General features: G+C 48.5%; 1 protein-coding gene across 3 annotated transcripts in view; it reads left to right on the top strand.

The window, feature by feature from the left end:
* SLC7A14 (solute carrier family 7 member 14) overlaps positions 1 to 16,133 on the top strand; it is a 28,616-nt gene extending 12,483 nt beyond the window's left edge. For 2 of the 3 annotated variants that reach the window (XM_030279889.4, XM_002198072.7), the window contains exons 2-8: positions 564 to 956; positions 5,204 to 5,440; positions 6,199 to 6,416; positions 8,298 to 8,444; positions 9,321 to 9,529; positions 10,052 to 10,929; positions 12,149 to 16,133. In XM_030279889.4, the coding sequence (XP_030135749.4) occupies positions 653 to 956; positions 5,204 to 5,440; positions 6,199 to 6,416; positions 8,298 to 8,444; positions 9,321 to 9,529; positions 10,052 to 10,929; positions 12,149 to 12,471 (2,316 nt within the window). In that variant the 5' untranslated portion in view covers positions 564 to 652 and the 3' untranslated portion in view covers positions 12,472 to 16,133. Of the gene's footprint in view, positions 1 to 505; positions 957 to 5,203; positions 5,441 to 6,198; positions 6,417 to 8,297; positions 8,445 to 9,320; positions 9,530 to 10,051; positions 10,930 to 12,148 lie in introns of those variants that run through there. The other variant, XM_072933207.1, reaches the window with a different exon arrangement.
* Positions 16,134 to 18,917: the final 2,784 nt, after the last annotated feature.

Raw genomic sequence — 18,917 nt, forward strand, 5'->3', positions numbered from 1 at the left:
AAGCACAGAGAAAGAGAAAACTGAGATAAGGCCATGATTTTTGAGACAATCCTAGAGCACATGGGGTTAAGGCAAGATAATTTAGAAGCATTAAAAATGGCTGCAGCTGGCCATGCTGTTGGTCACTCACTCTCCAGTGGAGCCCACACTGCTCCTGCTCAGCTTCTCTCCCAGTCTGCCTCAGCTACAGGCTTGGAGTCACACTTGGTCCCCACCAGGGCCCAGTGTGCCTCGGTGGCCACCAACACATCCCAGTTACATGTAGCCATCATCACTTTTGGTAGCAATTAAACCACGTAATGAGAATTTGGAGGAAATCAGGTTCCTGCTGTTTGTAGTGCTGCAGTAATGACTGAGGCTAAGCCCGTGTGAACACAAAGGAGGGCAGTGCATCCTACAAAACAACTGAGGGTGGAGAAAGGAGATTTCTCCACAGCAGCAGCAGCATCGGTGAAAGCAAAGCTCTGCCAGCACCGGAGCCCAGCAAAAACTTGAGGGGCCCTTTGGACTCTTCCTTCTTTCTTTGCTGTTTCAGTCAAAACCTCTGTTCCCCTCTCTTGCAGGGCCGCCAGCGCAGGATGGAGACGCGGCCACAGCCCTGAGCGGGTGCTGCTGACCCTGCCCGTGGCTCAGCTCTGCCCAGCCCAGCACCATGAGTGGTTTCCTGTCCCGGCTGGACCCACGGCGGGTGCCCTGGGGGGCGGCGGGCCATGCCCTGCGCGCCCGCGTCCTGCGCACCAAGCCCGTGGAGTCCATGCTGGAGGGCAGCGGCGCCGCGGCCGCCCAGGGCGCCCGGCTGGCCAAGGTCCTCACCACCCTTGACCTCATCTCCCTGGGCGTCGGGAGCTGCGTGGGCACCGGCATGTACGTGGTGTCCGGCCTGGTGGCCAAGGAGATGGCGGGGCCCGGGGTCATCGTGTCCTTCATCATCGCTGCCGTGGCATCCATCTTGTCAGGTGGGTTTGGTGCGGGTTTTTGGGGAATGTGCCATGTCCTGCATCCTCTCCATTCACGGGTGGGCACCTACTCAGCACCATAAGCTACAAGGAGGTAGCACCATCCCCACCAACTACAAAACATTTCCCTCAGATCTCACACAGCTCATCGGGTGCCCTGTCCCTCGTTGCCCAAATCTCAGACCAAATCTTGTACTGGGAGCCAGCAGCCAAGCCTGATTATCCTCATGAGCTGCCAATTGCTTCTATAAGGATGGAGCCTGTGGGCAATATTTATGAGATTGAGAGTTTTGCAGAGCGTGTCCTAAGCCGAGAGCGTGGCCAAGCCACAGGGCTGGAGCGAGTGCTTGTGGGAAATTCAGGTCCAACAGGAAGGATGTCAGTGGCTTGGGCAGTACCAGGGCCAGCTTCTTTTGTTGACATGGCTAAAAGTTAAAAAAAAATTCCTCAATTAGTTCTGGAGTTGATTTCATTGGCTCCCATTCATCCAGGGTCAGTCTTTGAATTAAAAAAAAAAAAAAAAAACCAAAACAAAACAAAACCCAACAAACAAATGGGCAGGGAGAGAGAAATTACCTATTTTAGTGAAAACACAGTGACTTCTATCTCCTCTCTAGGAACCCAGCTGAGCATATGGCTCGAGCTGCAGTTTCTCCATGAAGCCAGTACTGCTGGCATTTGTCCTTTCCAGATCAGTGCTAACACGATGATGTGATGTTCCTGCTCTCTCTGCTCAGAGGACTTTTCATGCTGTGTCAGTCTGGTATCCAGCTTTTGTCTGTGGGTTGGATAAGAAAACCTGAGCAAATGGCAAAGGGCTTTGAACAGAAGACAGGAGAACCGACACAGCAATGTGACCCAGATCAGCTTTTCAAAACTCTGGGTTTTTGTCATGAGAGGTGGAAGCACATCATGGTTTTTTTCCTAGAGTTTGCAGTGCTGTTCCATGGAGATCCCACCAAAGTGAGTAGGAGGTTGAACCCCTCTACAGCCCAGAGACACAACCCTGACACAGCCCAGGGATGATCCTCAGGCTCTCTCCAAAGCCCACAAAAAGAGACAAGAGCTTGCAATGGGATTCAATGCTTATTTGGGTGCCCAACACAACAAATGAACCAAAATACTTGTTTTTTATCCAAGACAGCAGATAACATCAGTGTCTCTCCTTTCCCACTGTCTGCTTTCCCTCCTCTGCAAAGGTTTCGTTGGCCGTGATGCAAACCAAGAGCAAACGGAGCTTGGGTGGGTCTCTGCTAACAAAAACACACTGTCCTCCAAAAGGGGTTTTTTCACCCCAGACTTGAGCCTTGGCCCACAGCGGGAGCTCCTCCCGCCTTTGCCCACGGGAGCCTGCACTGCTTCCCACTCTCCTTTCATCTCCCCTTGCTTTTGTAGCCCTGGGAAAGTGTTTTGTGAGGGATTCAGTGTTTTGATAGTCTCCTTGGCTGCTTCCTCACTTCATCGTTAACGCTGCTGTTGTTTGTAACAGCAACACTTTTTTGGCAAGTAAAACCAAGTAAGAATTCAGGAGCTGGATGGGCTGTGAGACTCCTTGGGGATGTGATTTCAGCTCTCCCATTGTGGTCACGCCTAGTGTGCCAGGCACTGAGTTTGGGCAAGTGCACAAACAGATTTTAAGGAACTTTTGCTTTGTCCATCACAGATCACCAAGTCAAACCCCACTGCTTGCAAAAGTGATCCCAGAAGGGTTTTGGATTAAAAAAAAAAAAAAACAAAAACCAGACAAACCAAAATCACCCAGGAGGTTATCTGGCTCCCCAGGGAGACATCCATAGGGAAACCCTGCCATAGGGAAGCCTCTTTGCACAATTAAGCCTGGTTTCAGAAAGGGATTTTTCCAATTTCATCTACCCAACAGACTCGACTTACTATGTGTTGCCTTCCATAGTTTTAAGCAACACATCAGGGCACTTACAAACACACTATAATTGATTAAACAGATATATTAAATCAATCTCTTTCATTCTCTCACTAGAAGGCCTTTCATTCATCTCTCAAGTAGGAATGCATGCCCAACTTCCCTCCATCATCATCCCAAGCATCAGTGGCAGGGTCAGCACCCACATCACAGCCACCACCATGCCTGCACACCAAAAGCACCGGTTCTCATGCCACCAGTTGTCCTGCCCAGTGGCTGTTCTGTGGATGGGATCTTGGAAGGACCAAGACCACTCAGCTGTGTTTATGTCCTGCTGAACAATGTCAGTAACTGTATAATTACACACGAGTAATGACTGTCACACCAATTGCACAAGTGGAGCAGATATTCAAGGAAAAGAAATGATCCTCTGTAGAATGCTTGCTCTTTCAAAAAACCACTGTGTTGTCTTGTTTTCTTCAGAAATTGCAAACACTCTTGATTGGGGGAAGAAGATAAATCTATCTCCAAATCAAAGAGTTGTGACAGGGAGGAGGTACCCAATCTCTCCCTGCTGTCCCAGACAAGGTGTTGAATAGCTTGAACTGCCAAGGAGTTACTGAGTAACAGAGTTTTACTGTGCAGTTAGATTGTAAAAATAATAACAACAACAACAATAGTAATAATACAGTGCAAATGCAGCAGATATTAGTACATATTGTATATATGTACTTTGTGTGTAATTCATGCTGACACCTAATGCTGATATTCTCAACCTATTGCTGTACTCAACCCCTAGTGAAAAACAGCTCTTCCCATTTGGGATCCAGTAGAATAACCAAAACCTCCAACATTTTATACATATTCATTTCTTTGCTTTAGCATTATCATTGTGTATTGATAACCATCCTCTTCAATCATTATCTTGTCATTGGCTAAAATAAGAGCTGCCTACAAGAGCATATATATATATATATATATATATATATATATATGTATGTATTTTTAAGGCCATCAAAGAGAGAAACTAGATACTTGTCTCTGTCAGAGCACCAGTTTCATAAATCATTCAGGCCTGTAGTTATCTGTGAACACCGTACCTTTGCCGAGTGCATGCATTTTTCAGCAGCTTTGAATAATGACTGTCGGTAGCGCTGGATGGATGATGGAAACCTCTCGTGGCTCCTGTTGGGCTGCTTTACAGAAATCAAGTTTTGAAGAGTCCCATTGCAAAACAACTCACATTCAAGTTAAGCAGTGAATGGAATATAAAAATCCTCCAAAAGCAAGAAAACAAGCACCACCAAATTCAGCTTAAGAGATTCAATAACTCTGTGTTTGTACAGAGTAAAAACAGCACTTAAGGAAGAGCAGCCACCTCATAGCAGTTTTATAAATTATTCATTCCCCTCTCTATACTGAACTGATTGCAAATTTGAAGCAATTATTATCTCCTAAATGGAGAATATTGGTTGATAGAGAGCTGAATAATTACTACATGTTTACTCAATAGTAGTAACAGCCTTAACCAATTCACCCATATAAACTTTACTGGGGTCTTTGGGGCAGGGGCTTAATCAGTGTTAAACATGCAGGACCCTTCCAGCACTTGTCCTGAATAATATTTGGGGAATTTGAGACTAAGTACATCCATTCATTTAAAAAAAAAAGCTCATGGTTTTTTTAATACATCAATGTGTCAGGGTCAGGTTTTTATTAAAAATTATCCTGACATAGTAAGCGCACAAGGAGTTCAAAGAGTATTGAAGTCTGATGAATCCTCCTCCCAAACGTTACAGTTAAATACTCCTTTTTGCTTTTCTTTTCTTCTTCTGCACAGTTAGTTTTGCAAATATTCTTCAGAAGACTTAAATATAATATTTTTTAAGTGTTAAAATAAGTTATGTTCTCTATGTAAGGCATCTTCAAACTCCTCTTGCCTGGGTATGAACAAAAGCAGGGATGATCAGGACAGTGCTCATGCCTGGATCTGCAGAACAATAATGCAGGATGAATATTTGAAGATTGGAAGTTTGGGGCAGAGAGAGGTGTAGCCTTCTGTGAGCCTTCTGTGGCATCTTCCTGTGGGATGAGACTGTGTAGCCCTGGTCCAGGATCCCATGTAGACATCTGGCTGGTTTGAAATGTGTCTTCTCAAAGAGAAAAACCTGATTGTAGTGGAAATATTTCTGGTTTTTAAGCCAAGAAACAGGGGAAGGAGGATCACCCTGCAATGTCTCTGTGTTCCTGATGTTGACTGCAGTCCTGGCACCTCCTAGCACCTCTGGGAAGGCAGCACCAAGGCAGTTTTACTTTTTCCATTTCCCAACCTCTTTTTCCTTACACCTCTTCCTCTTTTTCCGAACAGGCGTTTGCTACGCTGAGTTCGGCGTGCGGGTCCCCAAGACCACGGGCTCTGCCTACACCTACAGCTACGTGACCGTGGGGGAGTTTGTGGCGTTCTTCATCGGCTGGAACCTCATCCTGGAGTACCTGATCGGGACGGCTGCGGGTGCCAGCGCCCTCAGCAGCATGTTTGACTCGCTGGCCAACCACACCATCAGCCGCTGGATGATCAACAGCGTCGGCACGCTCAACGGCCTGGGTGCGTCCTGCTGTGCAGAGATACCTCCATTCATTCGGGCCTGAAACAGTAATTGGAAGCTTGTCGGGAGTCAGACATGGATATTAGGCTTCATTCATTATTTACTGTCTGTCTGGCTCTGGTATTTTGCCTCAGCAGCCTGGCACACAGGCGGGATTGGAGGGGATGGGATACGGGATACTTTGAGCCCCTTTGGGATGAGCTGGCATTTAGAATACATGCACAGAAATAGTCACATGTCAAAGGGTAGAGGCAACACAGAAACACTTCACCCAGTGCAAACATCCGCTTGGTTCTCTTGAGGCACACACAGATTTTTGTTAGAGAGCACAAGCTGGAGTCTGCTCTACTGCCAGGGACTGGGGGCTGTGGTGGCCCTGTATGACCAGCAGTTCCATCAACAGTCCATGAATCCTACCAGAAAGCAAACCAGCCAGCTGTCCTGTACCTATGTCATGAAAACTTCATGGCTGATTGATTTTTAATGAGTACTTGGCAGATACACGTTATGCAAATTGGGACACAGTCATTGGTTTGCTGCTCTCCCAAAAGTCCGAGCAGTGTCTTGAGACATCAAGATTTATGACCTTAATTAAACAGCTTTAGCTAGTGGAGACACAGGCCTCTGGAGACCACTTTTGCAATGAGACCAAAGAGTTCTGCAAAATGTCAAGGTCTGAAAAGTGTTTAAAACTCCCCCACAGAGATCCCAGATATTCTGTGGATGGAGAGTAGCACATCTCTTTTATCTCACCTAGGGAAAGGAGAGGAGTCGTACCCTGACCTTCTTGCTCTGGTCATCGCTGTCATTGTGACCATCATTGTGGCCATGGGGGTGAAGAACTCGGTGGGACTCAACAACGTGCTCAATGTCATCAACTTGGCAGTGTGGGTCTTCATCATGATTGCTGGTCTGTTCTACATCAAGAGTGATAACTGGGCTGAAGGGCAATTCCTGCCGTTCGGATGGCCAGGGGTAAGTCCTGGGGGCACGGAGGGACACACAGCGCCTAAGTGCTGCCACACACTCAGCCCTGCTCATGGTTTACACACCCCAATTCTGCTGCACCCTCCAGATTCCAGCCCTGCTGAATTCACCTGTGCTTTGGCCAGGGACCTCCAAACTCCAGGAGTGCAGGCTTGTATCCAGACCTGCTCTTTCCCCCAAACCCAAAGACTATGGCAATAATTTCTCTCCTAACTCCTCTTAGCATAAACCCAGAACTTTTCCAAAAGTCCTTCTGCAGAGCCAAACTCCACATGAAGGTATCCCCAAGGAAATGCCACTAATTGCCAGGCAATGAAGCAAAATGCTGTGGTTATCTGAGGCAGGGTGCTCCAGAGAGCTGGATCTGCCTCTGCGGAGTGGGGAGATACTTTTTTTGGCTGGTTTTCAACAACAATTTTCTCAAGCATTTGTTTTGAGCACTTCATAATGCCACCTGCCAGTACTTATTTTATGGCTGTTCCCTCAAAGTTTACTGAGAATTTGAACATACTTGGCTTTTTTAGCTTGCTTGCACTGGTTTTTATCCAAGGATGAACAGAGACTGAAAATATCTCAGCTGGCCTAAAACCAAGATAATTTCTCAGATTTACACTGTTCAACTCCATTGGGGTTTTGTGAAGAAAAATAAGCAAGAAAGTAAAGTAAACCATGAATCTTGGTTATTGAAAGGGTCCCAAACTGCCATACACTCCCTGCACCTTCCTCCAGTAAATCAGTGCCTGTTTGCCAGAGAACAACAGTGAGGAGAAGAGCTCTGAGGCTCACTTGAGAACAGAGGCCATATTTACCTCTGGCTTGTGCTTGGATTGTTATACCATACAATAGGAGTGAAAAAGAGAAAAAAGAAGATATCCATTTTGCTCTGATTCAATGCATCAAATATCTCTTGCCAAAAAAAAAAAAAAGTAGTTTTCAAAGATCGATGCATACCCAAAACACAAAAAAACTCAATAGGGATGGTCTCATCCTTTTCAGCTGGTTGATTGTCTCACAAGTTGTTTGTAAAAGTAAATTCACCACCAAGCACAAGTGTGAGATCCCCAACAGCGTAAGGCATATTTTAAAAGGATAATTACAGAAAGTCCCTGAAAAAGGTGAGTTTTACTGTGTGCAGTACCACTAGACAGCTGAGATGACAGAGGTGATGGACAGGTGGTACCCAGCAAGCTGCAAGGCTTTCACAGCTCCAGATCAGCTAGGCAGCCTTCACCCTGCTCCAGTGTTCCTTTCCTATAAATGTCCTCACTAATATTGTATATTTTTTAAAATCACATTAAAAAAAATAACCAAACAGTACAAATAATTCCTCATCCAAGTGCTCCAATGTGTGCTCCTAACCTGTCTGCAGCTTCCAAGGAAAACAGAGCTTGTTTGGGAAGCGGCTCACATCTGACGGCTGCTGCTCTCTCCTGCTTCCTCTGCGAGCGGATCTTGCTGCCACATGAGACATCTTGCTAAGGCAGAACATGCAAACATGTTCCAGATCCCTACTCATAAAAATGGATTTGGGGTGGAGGATTGTTAAAGCAAACCTGAAATTGGTTGATTGTCTCCTCTGACATTGGCAGGGTCTCCCAGTGTATTCAGGCACTGCAGGTTTGTGGGGTGAGCTGCAGATGCCTCCATGGCTCAGGGCACAGGTTGAAATCTTTTCCTCAGATCAGATTGGTGGGTTAGGGGTGTCCCAGGGTCAGTCTCCAGAGCTACATGTACACCCCCTGACCTATGGCCACTCATCCTTTAGCTCAGACAAGGTACAACAGTGCTGCTCCATTTTTGCTCAGCTCCCTCTCCCTGGCTGGGTGCCAGCCTTCCTCCTGGCACCCAGATGTGTGATCCTCCCCACAGGTGCTCAAGGGGGCTGCAACATGTTTCTATGCCTTCATTGGCTTCGACATCATTGCTACCACGGGAGAAGAGGCGAAGAACCCCAACACCTCCATCCCCTACGCCATCACAGCCTCGCTTGTCACGTGCCTGACAGCTTATGTGTCTGTAAGTAGTCCCTACACAGGTGTGAATGTACATAAATATGTATGTATGCATATAAATATATATATATGTGCCATGTGAGTCCTTCTGGGCACCTGCACAGTGCTGCCAAGGCTCCTCTCCATTTGTCCCCAGGCTCCTGTCGCCTGACAAGACCCCTCTGCCAGCTGCAGGGATGTAGTGGCAGGCAGGTTTTTTTTCTCATCCCCATCCACAGCTATTTTTGCACCCAGGAGAGAAGCAAAGAAGAAGGAGCAGCAGCATTGCAGCATCCTTTCTCTGTGTTTCTGGGAAAAGCAGCACTGCCTCTGCTGGAGATATGGGAAAGGATCCAAATGAGGGGAAGGACAGGCAGGGATGGCTGTGTGAGATTGCACTGCTCTGCACCCCAATAAAAGCATGTCTCTGCTCAGAGATTTTTCTTGCAAAAGAGCAAAAGTTAGTTATGAAGGAGAAAAAATGTTGTTCTGATCATTTCAAAGAAACTCACCTCTCCTGCATGGGAGTGGGCTTCTCATGAAAACAAATTCTTTGACTCAAATAGGGCAAGAGTGTTGCTTCAAGCAATGCAATCTGGATTTGGGGTCTGCCTTCTCACCCAGGAATGCAGCCAAAGTGAGTGTTAATAACCCTGCCAGTCCCACCAGCCTCACCAGTCCCACTTGACTCCAACATCACCCCTTAAGCAAGGTTCAAGCATCCCCTTCTTGTCTTTGGGTAGCAGAGACTAAGACCCCACAGTTTTCTGGATCAGCCACCCTACAGCAAAGTGCAAACAGACCAAGCTCCAGCATTTTACATCCCCTCCACCCTGAGAATCCGCAGCAGCCTCCAGTGCTGATGCTGACACCCCTGTCCTGCTCCTCTCGCCTTGCCCAGGTGAGCATGATCCTCACACTGATGGTGCCCTACGATGCCATCGACACCGAGTCCCCACTGATGGAAATGTTCGTGGTCCACGGCTTCTATGCAGCCAAATTCATCGTTGCCATCGGGTCCGTGGCCGGCCTCACTGTCAGCTTGCTGGGCTCCCTCTTCCCAATGCCCAGAGTCATTTACGCCATGGCTGGTGATGGGCTGCTCTTCAGGTCAGTCACACCCGTGCTGGCATTTATTTTTGGCCTCCTGGGATCTGAGGGGGAATTGTGCTGGGGGCCTTGGGGGTCCCAACACCCCAACAATATTGTCACTGCAGGGAGCAATGGACATGCACAGACACGCTGGGTGCAGAATGGGGCACAAGGCAAAGCAATATCCTGGGGGGGAAAATATCAGGAGCAGCCTACCCTACAGTTTCTCATTTGGTGCTGTTACCTAGAGATTCTGATTATGTGGGGATGAGTGTTTAATTCAAGAGCTATTTACAAAGGAGAGCAGTTAATATGGATAAAATCTGGGAAGTATCCGAGTTCTCATTGCAGAGCTGGTCAGACCCAGATCTAACTCCAAATTCAACTTCAGCAGTGTTGCCAGTCCCTGCGTGGAATCAAAGTTCCAAAAAGCAACAAGACCTGAAGGGATCCCCGAGGCTGTCTTCTACAAACAGGGAAGGGTTATTGCAACAGGGTTGCAATGGTTATTTAACTTTCTGTGATTGTTCTGCACTCCAGGTTTTTGTCCCACGTCAGTTCTTACACGGAAACTCCTGTCGTGGCTTGCATCGTGTCTGGGTTCCTGGCAGCTCTGCTCTCCTTGCTGGTCAGCCTGAGGGACCTGATTGAGATGATGTCCATTGGCACCCTGCTCGCCTACACGCTGGTGTCCGTCTGCGTCCTGCTCCTCCGGTACCAACCCGAGAGCGACATCGACGGCTTCGTCAAATTCCTCTCCGAGGAGCACACCAAGAAGAAGGAGGGCATCCTGGCTGACTGTGAGAAGGAAGCTTGCTCTCCTGGGAGTGAAGGAGAGGAGTTCTCTGGCCCACCGACCAACACGTGCGGGGCAAAAAATCTGCCATCGCTAGGAGATAACGAGATGCTAATTGGGAAATCTGATAAATCTGCCTACAACGTGAATCACCCCAATTACGGCACCGTTGACATGACCTCGGGGATAGAGGCAGATGAGTCTGAGAACATCTATCTCATTAAGCTGAAGAAGCTGATTGGCCCTCGGTACTACACGATGCGGATCCACCTCGGGCTGCCGGGTAAAATGGATCGCCCGACGGCAGCCACCGGCCACACGGTCACCACCTGTGTGCTCCTGCTCTTTGTGCTGATGTTCATCTTCTGCTCCTTCATCATTTTTGGGTCAGACTACATCTCTGAGCAGAGCTGGTGGGCTGTCCTCCTGGTCGTGCTGATGATCCTGCTCATCGCTGTGCTGGTGTTTGTGATCTTGCAGCAGCCAGAAAACCCCAAGAAGCTGCCCTACATGGCCCCCTGTCTGCCCTTTGTCCCTGCCTTCGCCATGCTGGTGAATATCTATCTCATGCTGAAGCTCTCCACAGTCACGTGGATCCGATTTGCCGTCTGGTGTTTCGTGGGTGAGTCCCAGTTTCATTTATTTTCATTCACTGACGCTCTTTTGGAAGCTTGTTGATAATAAAAACTTCACTAATTAGAGTGCTTAGGCTGACGCCTGGGAAATACCCAGTCCTTCTCATCTGCCCCTTGCCATCCTGAAGTTTTTAGAAATCTCATTTTATCCAGCCCCTGAACCACAGCTAAGTGGAAAATTACACCTCCAGAAAACATCATTTTCATGGAGGAGAATGACTTCATGAAGAGGTGACTATTTTGACAGCTTTTTTGATGCAAAGTAAGCGGGATCTGCAAATTGCCTCACAGGCAGGTTTTGTACAGAAATCAGCCTGATTTCTTGCTCTGTCACCCACTTGAGCTTTTCAGCAGCCCACACCAGTATTTCAGCACTGCTTTTCCAAAGTCCAGAGCTGCCCAATTCTAGAAGCCCTGGGAAAGTCAGATCTGTAGAATGTATCTCCTTTTAGCTCAAGTTCTTAGCTTCTGGGTAGGGCCATCTTAGGACTCACAGACTCTGTTGTGGATCCTTTTTTCCCAAATTTAGTATTTCTGACACATAACCAGGAGTCCAGCATACCCATAGTTCTTTACTTTGCAACCCACTTAGTCCACAAACCCAAGAGAATAAAGCAGATCTCATAGATCCTCCAAGCTGAGCCATTAGGCAGGAGCTGCCATCTGCATTTTTGGGCTGGAGAAGATATACTTGGTGCTTTTTTGGCCCTTGAAGTCAATACTTGAAACTGCAAATCCAGAGAAAGCCCTTCTACCTGGAAGAAAAGATTACTCCAAAGCATCTACTTAATCTGCTGTGATTAAGCACTTTCCTCTGTGGGTGCAAATACCTCTTGAGTTGCCAGCAATGACGACGAGTCAATTAAACCACTGCATTAGGTGTGATGAGCTCCACCAGCCCATCCATGGCTGTTGGGGATGGGACATCCCATTGGTTTTTCTGGCAGAAATATGTGGTCCTGATTTAATCTCACATCAGTCCCCCATGGTTAATCCATGGCGTGTGGAGTTTGGATTTCTCTGTACAGGTGTCTGGGGTAGGTTAGTATCATGATCCACCAAAAATCATATCTCTGGATATATTTGCTGCCAGTGAAAGCATTTGTCCAAGGTGAAAATCAGGTAGGGCTGAAAGGTGAAATCAGGTAGGGCTAGTGGGGCTAGTAAGTAGCTGGAGTCCAACCCTCTCCCTTTTGCCCATCCCAGGTCTGCTCATCTACTTCGGCTACGGGATGTGGAACAGCACGCTGGAGATCAGCGCCCGGGAGGAGGCCCTGCACCAGAGCACCTACCAACGCTACGACGTGGACGTCGACCCCTTCTCTGTGGATGACGGCTTCTCCTTCGCCCCCGAGGGTGAGAGCTACCCGGGCTGGGGTCCTTCTGAGGACAAGAGCTTCTCGTACCAGCAAATGGCAGGCACCAAGGAAAGCCATCGGACAAGTAGCAGGTCGAAAAGCAAAGGCCGGCACAAACCGCCATCGGATGCTCTGATCGCCAACGACGAGCTGGACTACTCGCCCGAGTAGCGGGACAGGCAGTGGGGCACCGCGCCGCCCAGGTGATGAGGAAGGCTCCCCCATCCTGCCCCATCCTCCCCGGGTCCTCCACCACCACCCTGCTCACCTCCAGTACTCGGGACACGCTCTGCGATTGCCGTTGACCCCGGACCAAAACCACCCGTGGCCCGTCCCAGCTCCAGCAGTCGGGTCTCACTCTGGTGAATGCTGGTGACCCCCCAGCACTGGCTGATCTCCCAGCAGCTCTGCACCAGTGCAGGCAGTGGAGTGGGAGATGTGCCAAACCAGGAGGGTGTTGAGAGGTGGAAGGAGCCCCATGAGGGGACATCAAATTGTCCCTGGGGAATGTCCACCTGATGGCTGCAGCGGTGGGATGCCACTCTAAAATTTTCAGCACTTTCTTGGCATGTGTGTTTTTTTCCTTTGAATCACCCAGAAATAATAGCTGAGCCAGAGGCACAGAGAGGTGGATAGGTACAAAATGGAGATGGACTTCCTTGGGAGTAGCTCAGAGATGCATAGTTGGTTCCATCACGCAGTGTTTCCATGGCCTGTTCTGGTGCACTGCACAGAGCAATGCTTCCTCCATGTCCACCCCCACACCCCAAACCCCAGTATTGTTATTCAAAATTAGTCCATCTCTCAGTCGAATCTTTAAATCCCAGTGCAGCCCAACACCCCAAATCTGTGGCTGGGAGCCTGATCCCATTCCTGGTCACAGTGAGGGCTGTGACACACTCTTGGCTCAACCCTTTTTGTACAAATGGTCAACGAGGACCACACATTCCTCTGAGCATCACCAGTCTGAGGTTGGGCACTGCTTCCACCACTTTGTGTCTTTTACAAAAATGACTGTGCTGTCATTCCCTCACCGTGCTGGGCACCTTCCAGTGCTCACTCTGCCCTCAGTGCTCCAGACACCCATCCATGCCCTCACAAAATAGCAGCATCCGTGGGTCAGCCACATCTTGGCGGGCTGGGCCATGGGTAGCAAGCAGAGAGGACTTGCTACTGACTTGGTGACTGAAATCTGACTCCCTACTGCACCTTGTACAATATTCTCTGGTTTTGACCTTGCTTTGGTGGGTGCCGTATGAAAAACACTGAAATGCTGCTCATTCCCTAAGTGTCCGTATTTCAGTCTGAAACCAAACAGAGCTGGTGGCTCGCGGGGCAGAGGTGGTCAGCAGGTGGATGTTAAACCTCCTGAACATGGCCATGGCCCCCAGAAGTGCCATCAGACTCCCTGCTGCCAGTGTCCCCACAGAATCATCAGTTAACAGTGATGGGGTTTGTTCAGTGATTATCAGCAGGTCCAGTTGTAGAGCCCATCATGCTTCATGTAAAACACCGTGGTGGAGGAACATTTTTTGAATAAACAGCAACCAAAACCCTTCAGACAGCAACTCCCATCCTCCCTGCAGCTGTCGAAGGCTGCAGATGGATCCATCCCAGGGGCTTCAGTGCAGCCCAGACCAACCCCAAATACCATGGGCTGCTGCTGGCTTCCCAGGGGACAATTTAACATCAACAGGGGCAGGATTTCCAGTATGGAAATATCCTCATGGATACTGAGAATCATTAATGCTTTGGTACACTGGATGAGGCTCAGGCTCCCAAAACACCTGCCTGGCACCCTCCGTAGGCAAGTAGGTGCAAAGGGTGCCTGGACCTGTGCCCATCCCCATCACTCCTGGGGTGCAAGGGCTTGATGGAGACACTCTGCCTGGGGCTGTAAAAGTATCCCTCCAGCTCCTGTCCCAAACAGTGTGGCAAACTACAGTAATTTTCCCATGGAGAAGAGCATCCAATTCTGCAGATTTTTACCTGGAGTGCTCCAGGCAAGCCAAGGGAAGTTTGGCCTCTGCAGCAGCTTCAGGGTGGGAGTGAATATTTGGCTAAAGGACCTGTAAGCTTTGCTCTGGCATTGATTCCTGCTGCCCACCCCTACCACATTTCCACAAGGAGAAATCCTTAGTGTGTCCCACTGAAAAGCTGTTGCAATGTGCACCGCTCACGGGCCAGCTCAGGAAACCTCTCTGGCAGCACTGAGCTCCTCTTGCGACGGTCACCGCCCACCCACGCTTGTCTGCTCTCGTCCTTGATGCCTTAGAAGTACCCAGGAGAGGATGGCACCTCACAGGTCTGGCTGTGTGTTTTCAGGGAGAAAGATTGATGCTACTTTCCGACCAGCTCTTGTACTATACCATATCCAAGGTAGTCGTTTTCGTCCTGCTTCCACACGGTATTTGGGCATCTGCCGAGCCAAAAACTCATGCCCAAGCACCCTGTTGAGTCAAAGCCTGTTCTTGCAGCCTTAATCTCTTGCTACAGAGCAGTTACCAGTACCAGTGTCTGTTGTCATGTCCGCTCTAGTCACGCTGTATTATTTGACAAGGGCTTGACCCCTTGCTCTTTGGTGTCTGTAGGAACTTCTCCATTGGATCTGAGCAGCCTTTTGGCTGCCCCCATTCCCAGTCACCCGTCCTCCTTCCCCTTCCTGGGGAAGTGCTGGGGCAAGCTGGCTGTACCCCGTCCTGGGACCTCCAGGGAGCAGCATTTGTGCCGTGGCATTGTCAGATGTGCATGGGCTACTGCCAGCCCTCGCCGTGCTGCGGGTGGGAGCTGTACCACATCCCACCCAACAGAGGTGTTTAAGGAGAAGGTGACCGAGCCACAGGTCTTGGGGGTTTGCCAGTGGCCAAGGGCTGGTTTACAGGATCCCTGCTCCCTGTTCTGGGTGGCAGCTCCTGGGAGATGTGCAGGCTCAGCCTCTGGAAACTCACGTGCTGTCTCTTGTAGCAGCATTGGGCTCTTCAGTGGGCACGAGCAAAGGCCGAGAAGGCAAAATGTCCAGGCGTGCCCATCACCTCTGGGCACTGCTGGCCAGGGGGCTGGGAAGAGGTGCAAGTGCTTGTTTGGCTGTAACCTCAACTCCAGCCTTTCCCCTGGGTGCCCTGAGGGAGGTTCTCACATCCCTGGGCCATCAGGAGGACATGGCAGAGCAGGACCATCCTGCTCCCACCTCTGGTGAGAGGCACGAAGCCTCCATGCCTGCCTGCTCTCCACGGGGCACATGCCCTGAGGGGCCAAATGCATGGTACAGATGGAGCATAAATACCTCAAACCTTCCAGGCTGAATCTGTAAGTTCTCAGCCCCTCCACAAATTCACTCCACATGGTCACAGCCCCTTGGTCTGACGCCCAGCACCCCGGCATCCTTCCCATGGCAGCGAAATCACAGCCCAGCAACATGGGATGTTGTAAATCCAGCTTGTAAATGACCTTCACTTCGTTTTGTTCAGTCTTTCTGATGTATATCTTGCTTTTTTTTTTTTTTTTGCCTTTTTTTTTTTAGGTGGTACTTTCTGGTGTAATAATTCTCTGCAGTTCTGATATGAAGTTGGTGTATTTGTTAAAAGCAGTTTGTTCTATCCATTTTTTTTTTTTTGTGGTTTTCAGAAGCCCATTGGTGCATTTTACAATGGGGTCTTGTAGTGTGTCATGAGAAAGAAAAAATATGCAGATATGTTATGGAGTGGTTTTTATTTTCAAATGACTGTGTTGTTGACAACTATACATATAATACATATATATAATCAAGATACTAAGAAAAAAAAAAATCTAAATTTACCAAAATCTGTATATTTTAATAAATGCATAAAGCTTTATTGTGTGCCTTTGCATTTAAAAATCAAAGAGGAACTAAAGGATTTGTAAAGAAAGCCAGAGACAAATGTGTCTTAGAATTAGTTTCCATAGTAATGTAAATCTTTTAAATGAAAGACTAAACCAAAAAGTAATAATAAAAAAAAATCCCATGTAAATTTTGTCAAGCCAATCAGTACCCCAAGTTCTGATATTTTTTCAGTGCTAAATAGAAGCTAGAAATTAACAAAATCTTGCTTTAAGTGATTCAAGTCCTGGTAGAGCTGGGGAGAGCTCTGCTGGGCATCAGGGACCTCCACACTGGGGTGACCACCATGGCTCACAGCCAGCACTCCATACTTGGTGTTAGGAATGGTGTGGAGCAGTTTTTCAATTCAGGAGAATTATATTTGATCCTATTTTGAGGCTTTGGGTCAGCAAATGAGCACTAAAATCCTTCATGAGCCACCAGTGCTGTGGCTAATCCAGACCAAGAGAGCCACACAGGGAAACAGAGTGTTTTGGGCAGGCACAAAGCAGGTGTTTCAGCTTTGATCTTTTAAAAACTAGAAGAGTTTAATGTTCTTTGTGCTTCCTCAGAACCCTTCCCCTCTGTGGTGCCAGCACTAGCACCCCATCACATTCTTGGCCCCATCTCCTCTCACCCCATGGTTGCAGATGCGCATTTTCCTGCTTTGCTTTGTTTGGTTTTTAATTCTCTTCCCTGAAATAAAACTTCTTCCTTCCTCTGAGCAGCACTGCCAGGGCCTTTTAGGAGTTGGATTTGGGTCAGATGTTGGTAACCTGTGGCTGTGGGCAGAGCATGCAGACCCCAGCGCCTCTCCCTGCCAAGGGTCCCCAGCATTGTAAACGCAGGCGAACCCAATGGGAAGAAATGACCATGTCTGACTCAATTCAGAAGGCTGAATGATTTCTTTATTATAGCTATCCTAAAATACATTAATATACTATATAAAAGGACGATACTAAAACTACATACTACTTTCTCTGATTCTAACACAACTCGTGACCCTCTCTGAGAGTCCAGCCCCAGGTGGGTTGGATTGGCCACCAGGCTCAAACAATCCTCACCAAAATCCAACCAAGCAACCACCCCAGGGAAACAATTCTCCAAACACATTCCACATGGGAAAAACAAGGAGCAGAAATAGAAATTGTTTTCTCCTTTATTTCTCTCTGTGCACCTCTATGAAAAATCTTGAGAGGGAGAGAAATGTGCCTGGCACACCCCAGCACCACGTGCATGAGGATCACGGATGGATGAGATTGGAAGGGACCGGGTGCATCCTTAACGGGGTGGGCAGAAAAAAAAAATCCCCTAAATGCTGCCTGGCAGGGCTCGTTCCCAATCATGCACCTCCCGCAGCACCAAAACCCTCCCCCGAGCATCCCACACAGGTGTTCCTGTGCTTTTTCCCTCCCAGTTTGCTCCAGGGCTGTTTGCCGGCAGCATTGCACGGGATTTCTGCTCCGAGGTGCCCGGGGTTAGGGGGGTAAAGCCGCGGGCACAATCCACAATCCCCGGGCAGCCTGCACAAGCTGGCACGTCTGTGCCCTGCTCCGCCCGGGGCATCAATGGCAGCACTGACAGCGCGCTCGGGCTGCACAAGAACTGCCTGTGCCCTGCCCGTGATCTCATGGGCACAAATGTCCTGCCACTGCCACTGCCACTGCCACTGCCACCCCGGGACACTGCCCAGCCCGCACAGCAGAGCCTGCTCGCTGTGAAAGGCAGATGCTCTAAACCAATCTGTGAGTGCCAACATCACCAAGAACATGGAGGTAAGGAAGAAGAAGGAGGAAGAACAGGATCAGGCCCACTTTCCCCCATCTTAGAACTCCTGACCCCCCTGTACAAAGTAAAACCCCCTGTACAGTTGTTAAAACCCCCCTGTACAATACTAAAAAATTTTCCCCTCTAATTTGTGACTACTTTTACTACACCATCTAACCCTCTGTGACTGCTTGTTCCACCTTCAAAGTTGGTAACTCATTCCATGGTTCAAACTCAAGATCACAGCTGTTTTCAGCTGCTTGCCAGGGTCTAAAATGCTTCTGACCAAGGCCTGGAACCTCTGAAAATGTCTGAGGGACATTTTGAGTTCCGACAGGAGGGGAGGTGGGAGCTGCAGCACCCTTGCCTGTGTCTGTGTCACTCGGTTTGGTTTCTCCAGATGAAGCAGACCAAGGACAGTCCAGAATGCACGAGGCTTGACTTACAGTCTTGTTTTCCCGTTTTTCATCATCCCAAAAAACTTAGTTGCTCAGACCCTTCTCCTCCTGCTGCTGCCTCTCCACTGGAGCTCTCCTCTTGCCCATGTCTGAGCAGCAGCTATTCCCTTTTTCCTTCTCTTGGCTTACACAAATTGTTTGAACTGAGTTAACATCTCTGGGAACAGATGGGATTTTGTATCAGTGTAATTAAATTGCTACAGCCTGTGCTAAGGGCAGAGTTAGATCTTGATCTTACACAGTTTTGATCAGAGCAATGACCCCAGATCAGACTCCTACTTTAGTTGAGAGCAACATGAGGTCTGACCTTCATGGTGCTTGGGGTCATCTCCACCTCGTCAGGGACTTTCTAATTCTTCCCAATATAAAGAAACCCACTAGTGGGTACAGCTGGCACAAGCTGCTACTGGGAGCATTGAAAGAACCAAAGGATAAGATAACGAACAGTCTCATGCAGGAAGATTACTCATATTTAAAATATTCTTCATTTAATGCCACGGCAGAGCATTTTTTCACCCTGAACTGCTACAAAAAAGGAAAATCTTCAAAATCAT

This window comes from Taeniopygia guttata, chromosome 9 (assembly GCF_048771995.1).
Source record: "Taeniopygia guttata chromosome 9, bTaeGut7.mat, whole genome shotgun sequence".
Classification (NCBI taxonomy): domain Eukaryota; kingdom Metazoa; phylum Chordata; class Aves; order Passeriformes; family Estrildidae; genus Taeniopygia; species Taeniopygia guttata.